The sequence below is a fragment of the Hoplias malabaricus genome, chromosome 15 (genome assembly GCF_029633855.1).
Source record: "Hoplias malabaricus isolate fHopMal1 chromosome 15, fHopMal1.hap1, whole genome shotgun sequence".
In the NCBI taxonomy this organism is placed as follows: domain Eukaryota; kingdom Metazoa; phylum Chordata; class Actinopteri; order Characiformes; family Erythrinidae; genus Hoplias; species Hoplias malabaricus.
The window spans coordinates 7,417,281-7,433,591 of record NC_089814.1 but is presented as its reverse complement, the minus strand read 5'-3'; the positions used below and the strand labels follow the sequence as shown (position 1 = coordinate 7,433,591).

At 45.8% G+C, this 16,311-nt stretch overlaps 2 protein-coding genes across 4 annotated transcripts in view; both read left to right on the top strand.

Annotated features, from left to right (window-relative positions):
• atp2a2b (ATPase sarcoplasmic/endoplasmic reticulum Ca2+ transporting 2b) overlaps nt 1-7,520 on the top strand; it is a 38,204-nt gene extending 30,684 nt beyond the window's left edge. The window contains exons 15-21 of one of the 2 annotated variants that reach the window (XR_010795564.1): nt 127-347; nt 487-689; nt 849-934; nt 1,089-1,222; nt 1,583-1,700; nt 1,853-4,001; nt 6,211-7,063. Coding sequence is in view for 1 of the 2 variants with exons in the window: in XM_066646764.1 (XP_066502861.1) it covers nt 127-347; nt 487-689; nt 849-934; nt 1,089-1,222; nt 1,583-1,700; nt 1,853-2,122 (1,032 nt within the window). In the remaining variant the exon portion in view is untranslated. Of the gene's footprint in view, nt 1-126; nt 348-486; nt 690-848; nt 935-1,088; nt 1,223-1,582; nt 1,701-1,852 lie in introns of both variants that reach the window. The other variant, XM_066646764.1, reaches the window with a different exon arrangement.
• A 4,515-nt stretch (nt 7,521-12,035) lies between these two features.
• The window catches only part of bcr (BCR activator of RhoGEF and GTPase), a 126,543-nt gene continuing 122,267 nt past the window's right edge, over nt 12,036-16,311 (top strand). The window contains exons 1-2 of one of the 2 annotated variants that reach the window (XM_066645450.1): nt 12,036-13,740; nt 15,094-15,522. In XM_066645450.1, the coding sequence (XP_066501547.1) occupies nt 12,660-13,740; nt 15,094-15,522 (1,510 nt within the window). In that variant the 5' untranslated portion in view covers nt 12,036-12,659. Of the gene's footprint in view, nt 13,753-15,093; nt 15,523-16,311 lie in introns of both variants that reach the window. The other variant, XM_066645449.1, reaches the window with a different exon arrangement.

The following is a 16,311-nucleotide window of genomic DNA, read 5'->3' as shown; positions in this document are numbered from 1 at the left end:
CTCAATGTTCTTTGGACTAGAGCTGAATTTTTAAATATGCATTTCTTTCAAATGTCAGTAAGAGGTGAATATGTATTCTCCAGTCTTATGCTTCTGGGTCCTTAAATGTTGTATTTCTCTCTCCAGACTGGTGATGGTGTGAATGATGCCCCTGCTCTGAAGAAGGCTGAGATTGGCATAGCCATGGGCTCTGGCACAGCTGTGGCGAAGACGGCCTCCGAGATGGTGCTCGCTGATGATAACTTTGCCACCATTGTGGCAGCGGTTGAGGAGGGCAGAGCCATCTACAACAACATGAAGCAGTTTATTCGCTACCTGATCTCTTCTAATGTAGGAGAAGTAGTTTGGTAAGAGTCTTTACTGGTGATCAGATATGGGATAACTTCTATATTTTTAAAGAAAATGTAGCTGCATTTGTTCTTGACCACTGCCTTCTCATGTTTTCTAAATCCGCAATATGACAAGCTCCGTGTTTGTGTTTGGCAGCATTTTCCTGACTGCAGCACTGGGCTTTCCTGAGGCTCTGATTCCAGTGCAGCTTCTCTGGGTGAACCTGGTGACCGACGGTCTTCCTGCTACTGCCCTGGGATTCAACCCCCCAGATTTGGACATCATGAACAAGCCACCACGCAATGCCCGTGAACCCCTCATCTCTGGCTGGCTCTTCTTCAGATACCTTGCCATTGGTGGTGAGTGCATTACAACAGTATTCATCATTCCAGTTTATACCAGCTAAGATGCCTTCGTAGGAAGGAATGCCCTGAAGAGATGCAGGGGGATATTTTTGGATGGGACATATTTGAGCTATTGAATCTGTGTTTGATGAGTTTAAGTATCTGTTCTTGTAGGTTATGTTGGTGCTGCTACAGTTGGTGCTGCTGCTTGGTGGTTCATTGCTGCTGAAGATGGGCCCAGAGTCACCTTATACCAACTGGTTTGTACTTTTTTAAATATGTTTTAATATGTTCCTAACCCTACACATACCTATTACATAATAATTATTTGGGATTGAGTTACCACAAAAAAATGACAAAACCAGATGGAACATGGATGGCATCTCAACAGGCTTCTCTGATTTCTGCCTCCAGAGTCACTTCCTCCAGTGTGGACCAGAAAACCCTGAGTATGAGGGCGTATCCTGTGACGTGTTTGAGTCGCCATACCCCATGACCATGGCTCTTTCTGTACTGGTGACCATTGAGATGTGCAATGCCCTCAACAGGTCAGTGCAGGAAGAAAAGATATGAGGAACAGAGGTTGTCTTGGTGCTTGGGAAGCTTCATGATGGTTACTGCTCTGCCGAGTTTACCTTGCAACCTAGTTTAAATTATGAACGGCAGGGATGAGACACTACTAGTAATAGCCTTTGGACAAAGTTTCTGAAGCTGCGTTCTCAGACTTCTGTTTGTTTTTTTATATAGTGAATCACGTATGGATAAGAACGTCTGACAAATACCGTAAATGTAATTTTTGCTATTAGCTGATCAGGAAAATCCTTCCTAAACTAATTAGATATTTCAGCCTTGGGAGGTTTAACTTTCAGACTGAATAATGTTAATGTTGTGTTTGTGCTGGTTTTTAGTGTGTCTGAGAACCAGTCTCTGCTGCGGATGCCTCCCTGGGAGAATGTGTGGCTGCTGGGAGCCATCTGCCTCTCCATGTCCCTCCACTTCCTCATCCTCTATGTGGAGCCTCTCCCGGTACGCACCTCACTGAAGTGTAGAAAGTGGTTAAAGAAAGATATTTGAGCTGTGAATCCTTGTTTGTAGTCTATTTTTAAGTTTTTGATTTAATGAGTTTGACATGTCTAGGGTGAAACGTTTATTTTTTCTAACATTCTTTTCATTTTCAGATTATCTTTCAGATCACGCCTCTGAACCTGACCCAGTGGTTGATGGTGCTGAAGATTTCCTTGCCCGTCATCCTTCTGGACGAGCTGCTCAAATGCTTAGCCAGGAACTACCTGGAGCCCGGTAAAGACCTGGACAAGCCGGTGGGCAAGGGCTGCTCGCTCAGCACCTGGACAGAGGGCATCTCTTGGCCCTTCGTGGCCCTCTCACTCCCCCTGGTGCTCTGGATCTACAGCACCGACACTAACCTGGCTGAAATGTTCTGGTCCTGACTCATATGAGCACAAACCCTCCCCATCACCCTGTGTGTAGATAGAGAACGTGTGTGTGTGTGCGCGTGTGAGTGTGCACCTGTGGCTGTGCACGAGAAGGACAGAGTTAACACAAACATAACAATAATATAAAAATATAACTGTTCTTTTAAAAAAAAAAAATAAGAAAAAAACAATGTCTAGTGGGTGTGGAGGGGACCGCATAGAGCTGAAGTCTTTAAGTATTAGTGACAGTTGATGTTGTTGTTGTTGTTATTATTATTACCATCACCACTGCTGGTTTGATCTTTATTTTTGTTGCCTTTTTTAAAAATATTTAATAATTTGAAACCATAATTTCTCTTAATTCTAGAGGTATCATTTCAAATCGTTACAAATACTATTTTTTTTTTATTGTTCTCCCATTGAGTGCATGAAGAAAAGCTCTGATTATGTGTACAGACATTGAACACTATTTTATACAGTTCCCCTGTCTTTGGTCCTGTATTGAAAGCTCCATGCGTTGGCGAGAGTTACGTCTAGGCAGCCGTTCAGATGAGATATATTTCTCTACCCACATATGATTCATATCATTTTTATTATTCCATGAAAGCCATAATCACATGAAATCAGCTCGTTTCCAATCTGGCCTACCTTTCGTATGCATTTCAACCAGCTACCCCCATCTGCTAGCTCGTCTAAACGCACAAATCAGTTTAAGAAAAGCCATGGAAACAAACAGCTTGAGAATCCCAGACAGCTGCCTAAACGTAGCCAAAAAGGAGTTGTTTACTTTAGTTTACCATTGTCTTTGGTTTGAATGTTAAACACTTTCAGAGCCAGTGGGACAAGAGTGGGACGTGGGATTTGGGTGGGACGGGTGGGAGTGAATGTTTGAATGCATCGACTAAATCAGATTCTGAGCTGCATGTTCTGTATCTTGCATGCGTAACGTGTGCGGTTTTTCATTTGATTTGTCTGTCTTCCCCTTTGTACAATAACCTCCATTTTTTGGTGTTTCTTTTCTACGACAGTAAATGAATTAGTAAAAGCCAGATTTCTGCACCAGGCAGAGCACAGCTACCTCAAAACAGTCTGATTAGTTTCTCTCTGGTCACGTCCCCCACTTTTAGCTTCATACAGTACGACTTCATCGCGTTGAGGTGTGCCCCTTATTGGCTTGTGCAGAAAAAAAGTACTCAATATCCCCTGATTAACTTTTGTTTTAAGGATTTATCATTCTTTATTTTCTCTTATATTTTAAAAAAATGGACTTGTATTAATTTAATTTAAATGTTTTCAAGGCAGGGTGGGATGCAGGAGACGGATGTAAATGTTACCATCAATGGATCAGGGCCAGAGATGTGAAGTTTAGTTTAATAAGATAGGAATGAGTATTTGCATTTAGAACATGATTTTTATGATGCAAAACCAAAATGTTTCACTCTAATTTTTTTTTTTCTACTTCAAGAAAAAAATACACTCATGGACCATTTGAATTAAAGTCAAAAGCGTGTCTCTTCATTGTTATTTGTAAAGTTATTTTAAGAGGATTATATGTAGAGTTTCAGGAGCTAATATACTTGAATACAGATATTAATGTACATAAAATGAATGAGTCAGGAGCAGGTGAGCACAAGTTGAAGAGTTAGCAGAGCTTCCTCGAGTCCAGCCTGTGCCAGTGCAGTCTGTCTGTACACAGCACATATACACAATGGTACAAATGTACGTTTTCTACTATAGACAAAAGCTATATCGCTCATCTGCCTAATCCTCGCTGTAGTTTAGATGCCAGTTGACGCATGTTGCTGTGCCATGTTGAATGGCAATGCCAGTGTTGGTATCTAACACAACTCTGCTTTCCCCCCTCTATGCCTTCAATGGGCTTCCCCTTAACCAAGTAAGTATCACTAACATTCCTCCACACATTCCTCACTCCAATGCAAAGCTAACTGTGTCTATTCTGTTCTAAACGGTCTTGCACCTAACTCCGTATGAAATCTCTGCAAACTTGGAGTGAAGAGCTTCAGAAAGAGCTAATTCTAACAAATGACCAATTATTTTGTGACTATTTATGTGACTAAGTGATGGACTACTGTTTAAACCAGTACCTTCCTGTGGATCCTGATTTGGAGTAAGAGTGCAGGGACCTTTTTAAAGGGAATTTTCTGTGTAATTTGTTTGTGGAGGAGTAAAATCGTGGCACTCATTCAGTTTGCTTTAATATGGAATGATTAGTTTTAAAGAAACCACAAGTTTGTTGGTTAGAACCAGGGCTCAAGGTGTCTACAGGTGCAAATAGGCATTTTATGCACCGTTTAAAAACCAGTCAACGTGCACCTGATGCCCTTGAGTTCAAGTGGAGGGTGGCCAGGTGGGTCCTGGCCCGACTATCCGCACCCTCCACCCCAATCTCATCTTCCTCGACATTACATTCATCCCTCTTCATTTCAGTGAATGCACACACTACATAAATTAACGAATAAATAAAGGGAAAAAAGGAAGAGACACCACTCAGCATTATTAGAAGCCAAATTGTGAAATGTGGCCAGGGCACTTGGCCGTAGGTTTGGACGGTGGCGGATGATGCTCATGAACAAACTACTGTGGTAAAGCACACATGAATACTGCAATAAAACTACTTATCAACATTCATTCGTTCATTATCTGTAACCACTTATCCAGTTCAGGGTCGCGGTGGGTCCGGAGCGCACCCGGAATTATTGGATGCAAAGCAGGGACACACCCTGGAGGGGGCGCCAGTCCTTCACAGGGCAACACTCACTCACACCTAAGGACACTTTTTGGGTTGCCAATCCACACCAACGTGTGTTTCTGGACTGTGGTCGGAAACCCACGCAGACACAGGGAGAACACACAAAGCTCCTCACAGACAGTCACCAGGAGCAGGACTTGAACTCACAACCTCCAGGTCCCTGGAGCTGCTTGACTGACACTACCTGCTTCACCTCTGTTTATCAGTACATTTATAACTCTGCTTATATCCTGGGCTTTTGTGTATTACACTGTTTACGTCTCTGCAAATTTCCCTTTAAAAGGGTGACCTGAGGCATTAAATCATCAGACACCTGACCATTCTTGTGTCCTAACCTCAAAAGTATTTTTAGAGAACTTCAGTGAAGAAGCCAACATTCATCTGGAAATGCTATAAGCCTCTTGCTAGCACTTTGATATGTGTGTCATTCTGGTGGTCCGTGTTTATCTTTGAAGACATCTTTTGAACACACTGTATAGCTGCAGCCGTTCTCAAAGGGGGTTGGACAACATCTGGCCCTCAAACTTGGGTGTAGAGCATAAAATCATCAAAAGATATACATTCATTTTAGGCTTTTTAAAGGTGATTAAATACAGTCTATTTCAGTTTGTGCATACACATTGTAAGAAAGTCATTTTAAAACCACGTAATATATTCCTTACCCTTGTCCTTTAATAGTCATCGTGTACAGGTCACTCCCCTGATGATGAATCCTCACTATGGGGCATTTGTGATGCACAGAATGATATATGAACACATTATTTACATTAATATGCTTGACTTTAGAGTTACGCAGAGTGTATTCACGAGTTAGAGGACTTTGAATAGCACTACAATCATGCTGGGCATTTATTCGCCATTTGGGCAAGACCACGACTACGTCAATAAGAGAACTTGGGCAAGATTCCGAATCCCAGATTCGCCTCCAGTCTCTGGTGCAGTACCCTGCCTGAGGATGAATGTGGCATCTGTGCCGGATCTCCTAATATGGATCTGACAAAGAACTACAGAATGATAGTTCAAGATCTGGCAGGCTGTGTTTCTTTGAACCGTAGCAACTAAACGATTGACTGCATGACAAACAACACCCTGCTGCAAAAAGCAGTATAAGATTAGCATGTTAAAAAAGCTAAGCTAGGTAAACAATGCAATGTTAGGAATCTTGCACGAGGTTTCTTTTTGATGTGGGTTTAGTTTTCTTGCCCGAGCATGGGTTTGAACCCTCAAACTACACCACCCAAGCTTACCCTGACTCTTACTGTAAGGGCATTGGTGGCCTGCGTATGACTTCTGCTCATGTCTTTCTCACCCTTTCTGCTTTGTCTCTCTACAGCTTGCGCCTTGTAAGATGTGCCCCTCTCCCTTCAGGTTGTTCTGGGGAAAACCGCAGGCTTCTTCCTTGTGCATGTGTTTCTTTTGAGTGCCGTTCCCTTCTCCGTGTCATTTGCTGCATGATCCATGTGCAGAGCAGGGAAGATGGACAGTCCTTACACTGATGGAATGAATGCTAAACATTGTAATAGTAATAATAAATAAGAATGGAAGACTTGGTTGTGTGATGGACACTGAATGGAATAAGGTGACCTCTGCTGGTATTGAAGAAGCAGAAGATTCTGCTTATCTGTGTGTGTGTGTGTGTGTGTGTGACAACACTGAAATGATCTTGTTTCTAAATTCTTTGTCTGTTCATCAGCTCCACTGACCTTATGTACACTTTGTAGCTCTACACAACTAAAGACTGTAGTCTATCTGTTGCTCTCTAGTGCCTTGCTCTTTAGTGCTTCTTCTTCAGCACTCAGGACCCCCACAGAGCAGGTGTGACGTGGTGGTGGATCATTCTCAGCGCTGCAGTGACACTGACGTGGTGGTGGTGTGTTAGTGTGTGTTGTGCTGGTGTAGAGTGGATCAGACACAGCAGTGCTGCTGGAGTTTTTAAACCCTGTGTCCACTCTCTGTCCACTCTGTGAGACACTCCTCCCTCGTTGGTCCACCTTGTAGATGTAAAGTCAGAGACAGTAGCTCATCTGTCGCTGCACAGTGTGTGTCGCTCGTCCTCTAGTCCTTCATCAGTGACACAGGACGCTGGATGTTTTTTGGTTGGTGGACAATTCTCAGTCCAGACACTGAGGGGTTTAAAAACTCCAGCAGCACTGCTGTGTCTGATCCACTCTACACCAGCACAACACACTAACACACCACCACCACGTCAGTGTCACTGCAGCGCTGAGAATGATCCACCACTACGTCACACCTGCTCTGTGGGGGTCCTGAGGGGGCTCTGGCCACTGAAGAACAAGGTGAAAGGGCCAAACAAAGTATGGTCAGTGGAGGTGACAGTATGGACAGTGAGCGCAGAAACAAGGAGGTCTGGGTTGGTGCCTGTGTTTATGTGGAGGGTCCTCTGATTGCATGAAGGAGACATGGTCTATCATTACAAAACGCTGAATTACAGTGAGAAGACTAAGATAATTCTGGGATTTTTTTTAACTGTGTAAAATGTCATAGTTTTATATGCAGTATATATATATATGTATAATATATAGTACAATGCATGCCTTCAGTTGTAAGTAGCCAAATATTCTGATCTATATTTCTATAGTAATTTGCTGTGTACATTGCTGCTCAATGCTGACATAAATATCATTTTACAAATAAACTCACCAGTTTGATTTTACTGACACAATGCCTTGTTTTTACTTCACTCTTACTGACAGTGCGCACTCAGAGGAAAGCTGTGGCATACATGGTACTGCCAAAAGTTTGAAGTCACGTCTCAATCCAACATTCATTCATTCATTTATTGTCTGTAACCCTTATCCAGTTCAGGGTCGCAGTGGGTCCAGAGCCTACCTGGAATCATTGGGCGCAAGGCAGGAATACACCCTGGAGGGGGTGCCAGTCCTTCACAGGGAAACACACACACACACACACACACACACACACTTTTGAGTCACCAATCCACCTACCAACGTGTATTTTTGGACTGTGGGAGGAAACCCACGCAGACACGGGGAGAACACACCACACTCCTCACAGACAGTCACCCGGAGCTGGACTCGAACCCACAACCTCCAGGCCCCTGGAGCTGTGTGACTGCGACACCTACCTGCTGCACCACCGTGCCACCCTCAATCCAACATACCTTCTCAAATGAAGAGTGTTCATAAGTATTTTGTCACATTTAACCTTCCACCTGTGTTAGCGTTGTGTTACCATCTCTTATGTTAATGGGTGGGTTTTGACCCCTGTCTTAAATTAGCCATAAGAAACAAATCAGCCCTAAAAACAATTCATTATCAACCAATTAGTTTCTGACCTCTTGTTGACCTTGTTATTCTTCCTTCTCCATGAAAGGATTGGTTTTAATTGTTCATTGTTGCAGACTGTAAACTGGAGATGTACACTCTACAAAACTCTAACTCTACACTGACTGAGCCTTACATGTCTAGACATGTCTGTCTTTCCTTGTTTTGTGAAACAGACAAAGATAGAAGCCCCAAACTGAAGCTCGAGTGGTTGTAGGAGGAGACAGCTGTAGGCTGTTGGTGTATAGTGTGTTTATGAGTCCAGATTTGGCACTTGTTATTGTTTTCTGATTTAAAATGATACCTGGGTCAACAATGACCCTAAAAGCCATAATTTTAACAAGAGCACTTTATAATTTAGTAAAAGAAAATTGATTATTTTTTTTAAAATAGAAGTTCCTGACAAAGTCAAAAGGTCTTGATGCAATAAACAAATTTATGCAGTGCTTGTACACATTTAAAACCCAAAAACGGGTCGGTCAAGACCCATACACAAGAGGAAGGTTCATTCATTCATTCATTATCTGTAAGCGCTTATCCAGTTCAGGGTCGCAGTGGGTCCAGAGCCTACCTGGAATCATTGGGCGCAAGGCAGGAATACACCCTGGAGGGGGCGCCAGTCCTTCACTACACTAGATTTTGGAACATAGCTGTGAGGAAATGCCAGCACTCAGCCATGGACTTCAGGTGTTAATGTTTGGTGTTTAGCTCTGGATAAATAAAGTTGAGTTGAGAGTTGAGGATCATAAACACCACTCCAGCTCATTTCACAGGGATTGGATGGAGATCCATCGCTTCAGAGAATGCACACGAACTGGTCCACAGCTCAATGATGGATGGCTTTACACCCATTTAGCTCACACTGAATCATGTGCAGCTGCTCCAGAGCACCCTGTTGCATTGGCTAGAGCTTTTATATGACAAACTGTCTTACATTAACGCCTGTGTTTGTAATAAATGCAATGTAAAACACTGAATTCCGTAATGATAAGCAATGTCTAGGTTATTCCCACAATTTGAGGAACACGGTCCAAAACCTAGAAGAGGGCTGCCCAGTGTATGACTCACAGATCAGTGTTAGTGGTGAGCAAGCACACATACACACACACACACACACACACACACAGATTAGTCCACATTTCCAAGGGTCAGAAGCTGGAGCACAGTTGCTAAGTCTCACCTTGGGTGAAACACCTTTGTCTTTTTGTCTCCCTGCGAGATAAATACATCAAACAAACCTCAAACAAATAAATGATTGAATAAATAAAATATTTGAATCAATGGCATATTAGAAAAAATATGTTATCATTCATTCACTCATTTGTCTGTAAGCGTTTATCCAGTTTAGGGTGGCGGTAGGTCCGGAGCCTGGAGGGGGCGCCAGTCCTTCGCAGGGCAACACATACTCACGCATTCACTCACACACTCACACTTACGGACACTTTTGTGTTGCCAATCCACCTACCAATGTGTGTTTTTGGACCGTTGGGAAACTGCAGCACCCAGAGGAAACCCACGCAGACACAGGGAGAACACACCACACTCCTCACACACAGTCACCCGGAGGAAACCCACATAGACACAGGGAGAACACACCAACTCCTCACAGACAGTCACCTGGAGGAAACCCACGCAGACACAGGGAGAACACACCACACTCCTCACAGACAGTCACCCGGAGGAAACCCACACAGACATGGGGAGAACACACCAACTCCTCACAGACAGTCACCCGGAGGAAACCCACACAGACACAGGGAGAACACACCACACTCCTCACAGACAGTCACCCGGAGGAAACCCACACAGACACAGAGAGAACACACCACACTCCTCACAGACAGTCACCCGGAGGAAACCCACTCAGACACAGGGAGAACACACCACACTCCTCACAGACAGTCACCCGGAGGAAACCCACACAGACACAGAGAGAACACACCACACTCCTCACAGACAGTCACCCGGAGGAAACCCACTCAGACACAGGGAGAACACACCACACTCCTCACAGACAGTCACCCGGAGGAAACCCACTCAGACACAGGGAGAACACACCACACTCCTCACAGACAGTCACCCGGAGGAAACCCACTCAGACACAGGGAGAACACACCACACTCCTCACAGACAGTCACCCGGAGGAAACCCACTCAGACACAGGGAGAACACACCACACTCCTCACACACAGTCACCCGGAGGAAACCCACTCAGACACAGGGAGAACACACCAACTCCTCACAGACAGTCACCCGGAAGGAAACCCACGCAGACACAGAGAGAACACACCACACTCCTCACAGACAGTCACCCGGAGGAAACCCACACAGACACAGAGAGAACACACCACACTCCTCACAGACAGTCACCCGGAGGAAACCCACTCAGACACAGGGAGAACACACCACACTCCTCACAGACAGTCACCCGGAGGAAACCCACTCAGACACAGGGAGAACACACCACACTCCTCACACACAGTCACCCGGAGGAAACCCACGCAGACACAGGGAGAACACACCACACTCCTCACAGACAGTCACCCGGAGGAAACCCACACAGACACAGGGAGAACACACCAACTCCTCACAGACAGTCACCCGGAGGAAACCCACGCAGACACAGAGAGAACACACCACACTCCTCACAGACAGTCACCCGGAGGAAACCCACACAGACACAGAGAGAACACACCACACTCCTCACAGACAGTCACCCGGAGCGGGAATCGAACCCACAACCTCCAGGTCCCTGGAGCTGTGTGACTGAGACACTTCCTGCTGCGCCCAATATGTAATCAATGTTGAGGTAATATAATAAAATGTAATTTGCCCTTCTAATACAAATACCGTAACAAGAATAGAAATGCAAATTAGTCTGCAGGTAAAAAGGGTGAGATTACAGCTGGACGAGTCGAACTGAAAAAAACATGCCTCCAGTAAGAGCGATGTCACCTAAAGCAATTGAAAGATGAGTACAACCAAGGAGTGCCATCAAATTCTTGCAAAAATGTTCCAAGCTATAGTGTAAAATCTTTCCAGACACGTAGAACAGTTGCTGCTGCTGCAACCCTTTATTAATATCCTCTTAATAATAAATATTACTAAAGAGACTGGAACAGATGTGGCCTAGCGTTTGGTCTATGGTGTAATTCTTCCAATCTGCCGCCAGAGGACGACAAAAGCTCGACAATAAACAAGGGCTTTCTCAAAACGTAGTATTAAAACCGTTTAAGAAGAGTTTGATTATTCTCAATATTTTCTGAAATGTCTTTTAAATAAAGGTTAGCTGAATTCATATCTAACTGAAGGAGAAGATACACTTTTTTTCTGGGTTATAAGGTCTATATATTACTTGACAAATGACCTGACACTATATTACCTCACAAATTAATATATTTATATAACGTTTTAATCAAATTAAGTAAATAAACTAAAAAGGCGAACAGACAAACACACACACACACACAAACACACACACACACAAAACCAAGAAGTGATGCTTCTGCTGTTTAAAGGAGGGTTTTTCAGGGGTTTGAGCTACTTGTAGAGGGTCTTGTTTACACTGAGGGAGATAGGAACCAGACGTACGGATTTTAATGCCTTTTTACAAACAAAACTTTATTTACACAAGTTATTATTATTATTATTATTTTTATTTTATTTTTAACAAGTAATAACACAACAAAACACTTCCCTGAAATTTTGACACGTAGGTGGAGTGCCCCTTTAACACAGGTCGTCATTTCAGTCCGCTGGTGTCAATCATGCGGCCCTGTCCCGCCCCTTTCTTGCATAAGCCCCTCCCTCTTCAGACAGTAGCTGTGTTGGCTGCAGCGGCGCACATCTCCTCTCCGCGCTAATTACCCGCTGCAAAATGGGCTAAAACCGAGGGGATCTCTTCGAATCCGGGGTCTTTGCGGAAACGACGGGACCGAGGGTCTGTGTGTGCTGACTGGAGGGGGTTCTGAACTCCGGAGTCGTCATTGTTTTTGTGGCGTTCTTCGCAGACGTCAGTACAAAAGAAAGAGAGCGCGGGGACCGAGGGGAGATCCTGATGGAGAAAGAGATGATGGCGCATCATGAATGAGGCCAGGACGAAGGGATCAAGTGCGATTCCGAGGCTTTCCTGAGACAAAGCTGAGCCCGTGCGCGGATGCTGTCGTTGTGTTGGGAGTTGAGAGGTTTGTGAAGTGTGGGGATGATGCAAGCGAGGAGGGCTGTCTTGTTGCTTTTGTCCAGCATGGTCACTGTTAATAGTCATTTCGCCTTGGAAGAGCACATCCAGCATGATTTAGGACAAGACACATCTGAGGACAATCCCTGGAAAAGCCTTGAACCAAGTGTGGTCTGTCCAGGGTCATCCGTGTACTGCTGAGGTTTGGGACACTTCTAGAAAAGCACATTCACTTTCGGCACGCTCGTGTCGAGCTGTCACTCACTTGAAATCCTGCAAAAACTCCCGAGTACCAATTTCATGTCAGCGATGGTGGAGCCGGTGGGTTTCATCGAGGCCTGGAAAGCTCAGTTTCCTGAGTCCGAGCCTCCCAAAATGGAGCTGAGGTCAGTGGGGGGCATCGAGCAGGAGCTGGAGAAGTGCAAGGCGTCCATCCGGAGACTGGAGATGGAGGTGAACAAAGAGCGCTTCCGGATGATCTACCTCCAGACGCTGCTGGCCAAGGAGAGGAAGAGCTATGACCGGCAGCGCTGGGGCTTCAGGAAAGCACAGATGAACGAAGACCCTCTGGCGGGAGGTGGGCCGGACCCCCAGCTCTCGCAGCACCCTCAAACCCAGGAGCCGGGCCAAGCAGAGCGCAGCAGGTTCCAACCTGTAGGAGGAGAAGCGAGGGTCAAACCCAGGCCTCCGCCGGCCAGGAAATCGGCCTCACATGGGGACGGCCTGGAGCTCCAGTCGGCCTTCGAGCCCCTTCAGGGGCCAGGGAGTGAGACAGATGGGCTCTCCCCTTCCAAACAGAGAGGAGGGGTCTCTCCCCGCAGGCCCCATCCTCCTCCCGACAAAGAGCTCCCCTCCGATCCGTCTCTGAAAGACAAGCCGGGAATGGGGCTCGGAGTGGCCGCGCTTCGCTCCAACTTTGAGCGCATCAAGCGGGCCAACTCCCACTCGGCCGGGGACGGAAAAGCAGGGCTGGAAAAGCAGCCGTTCTACACCAACATGGAGTTCCATCACGAGAGAGGCCTGGTCCGAGTGAATGACCGCGAAGTCTCTGAGAAGATCAGTTCTCTGGGAACCCAAGCCATGCAAATGGAGCGTAAGAGGTCCCTCCACTCTCTGCCAGGCAATCTGGCCACAGTGGCTGGAGAACTGAGGGCCAGGCCTGTCTACAGGGGGCGCTCCAGCGAGAGCACCTGCGGCTACGATGCCGAGTGTGAAGATGGAGAACCGAACCCGAGGTCCGGCAGAGACGGTGGGGCCCGGCCCAACGGAAACAAGCCTCCACCGCCGCAGTGGCAACCGTCGGATTTCCAGCCGTACAGCACAGTTTACGTGGGAGGAGATGGAGGAGACGGCAGGGTGATGATGAGAGAGCATGCAGGAGGTAATGATAGAGGTGGGCGATATGAAGCGTTGTATCATTATCGTGGTACATTTTATTGTGATACATTTTATTGTAGGGTCTGTGTAACCTGTGAGTTACAGTCAAAAGAGCTCAGCTCTGGTCAGGTTTGGGTATTGAGCATAAAGGCAGGAACAGAATCTCCACATTGAAAAGGGGGCTGAACACACTTTTTTATACCAAGGTTCGTACTGAATTTTCCTCATTAATTTCCTCCAATTCCACCCTATTAGCTTTCAGCTGAATTTCTAATGATGTTTTCTTAAGAGTCCTGGCCTTGAACAGCTGATACATCACCGGGGATTGAACCAGAAATCTCTGGGAACTCAGTAAGACGTTGAGACCTGGGATATACAGTACTGTAATGTTACTGCTCCGATAAATAGCTCTCTAACTCTCATTTTCTCATTGCCTCAACCTTTAGCACAGCACTGTTTATATCAGATTTGGACCAGCAACTCAATCTTATGACACATACATTCTCCCATGTCTGTGTGTATTTCCTCAAGGTGAATTGACTATTCAGAGAGTGTCCCTGTCTGTGAGTGTGTGGTGACCTGTGATAGATTGGCGCTCCCTGTGAGGTGTGTTCCTACCTTGTACCCAGTGATTCCGGGTTGGCTCTGAAATGGATGAGTGGTCCCAGGCGCTGAATGAATGAATGTTGTAGATCCTGGTAATGCTGGTAATGCTGTACTGTAGGCCAGTGTTCATAAAGCTCCAAGACACCTACATAGACGATGTACATTATTTATTATAGCGTCTGTCGTCTGAGTGACGGTCATTGGTGGTGGTGTCATGTTACGTGTTTGTTCTTGGACGTTTTTCAGCTGATTTTTTTACGGTTCATATCGATATCTGAATTATATCGTAGTGCCGAAATTAAGAAATATATCGTGATATATTTCCGCCCTAGGTGGAATTTTTGGGTGAAACTGAATAAACCAGACTTTACTTGGGATAAGCAAGTTACAAATGAGGGCAGCACGGTGGTGTACAGTGTCGCTGTCACACAGCTCCAGGGTCCTGGGGTTCTGGGTTTGAGGCCTTCTCTATCTGTGAGGAGTTGGGTGTGTTCTCCCTGTGTCCACATGGGTTTCCTCCCACACATTTGCGACTCAATGGTGACCATAGGCGTGAGTGAATGTGTAAGTGTGTGTCGCCCTGCGATGGACCGGTGCCAGGGTGTGCTATTGGAAAATGAAAGCTCTGAATTTGAAGACCTCTGCTCTAGTAGAAGGCTTCTGAATGTCATGGAGCCTTATGAACAATAATGCACCGTTAAATGTTAGTATATGATGATAGTTATACTGTTGCTATATTGTCTCCTCTTAGGTAACGATGACCTCCACCTGACCTGGCCCCGGAGGTCGTACTCTCCCGGGAGTTTGGAGGACGTTGGGGGTGGAGGAGGGGGCGGTTACACGCCGGACTGCAGCTCCAATGAGAACCTGACGTCCAGCGAGGAGGACTTCTCCTCAGGTCAGTCGTCCAACCACGTGTCTCCCAGCCCCACGGCTGCTTTCCGCCGGCCTTTTCGGGACAAGAGCCGCTCCCCTTCGCAGAACTCTCAGCACTCTCTGGACAGCAGCAGCCCCCCAACACCGCAGTCTCAGAAGAGACACAGGCAGCAGCACGTGGTGGTCTCTGAGGCTACCATCGTTGGCGTCCGCAAGACTGGACAGATCTGGCCCCACGGAGATGGAGACGGACCACCCTCCAGCCTCAGAGCTCCCCATGACAACAGTTACCATGGAGACCTCGGTAAGTGATGCCCACTTGGACATGTTTTGGCAAAGCCTGGCAGCCTGGCCGGGGTTTCTCTGAGTGGGTGGTGAAAAGAATGACAGAGGTCAGCCATCTGCACAAAACGCAGTCCAGTCCAGTAAGGTGTTTCCCAACTCTAGCTCTTCACAGCACACTTTTGAGTTTTCCGGTGTTCTCCCTGCTTTAATAACGATGCCATGCAGCTGAGTAGCTTATGGTAACCAAGGAGATTGCCACTAATATTTTCAGGCTGTGAGATTTACATGACCATTCAGAGTGGTTCAGTGTATTACTTACAAGGCTGAGTAATATTGTAAAGACATTAAATGTGACATTTTCTCCCCTTTTCCACAAGTGAACACAGTCCTGGGGTCTTAATGAAATGTCTGTGACCATGTGCTGTGGTCAAAATACCACAAGGATCAAACAGCCCTGTTCAAAACGGTCCAGTTCCAAGTCAAAGTTTAAAGCAAGGCACAGAAAAGCTCTTGTTTTAGCTGTTTTAGCTCTATTATCTTCTTTCTCCACTTTTTCTTTTGACACTTTTAGCTTGATTCTCTGATTTCTCCACTATTGTTGTAACTCTTTTACACGTTTCAGCCTCATATCTGCGCTCTCACATAAACAGGGATCCAGCGCTGTGATTGGAGATGCTCAGACGAGGGAGGGATACAATACTAAAGACGTCGGTAGGAGAGCAAAACCAGAATGGCTTGTTTTCTGAAATAGACTGACTGGTCTTGTTTCACAGTGTGTGTTGGTGGGCTCTAGAAACATATTAATGTG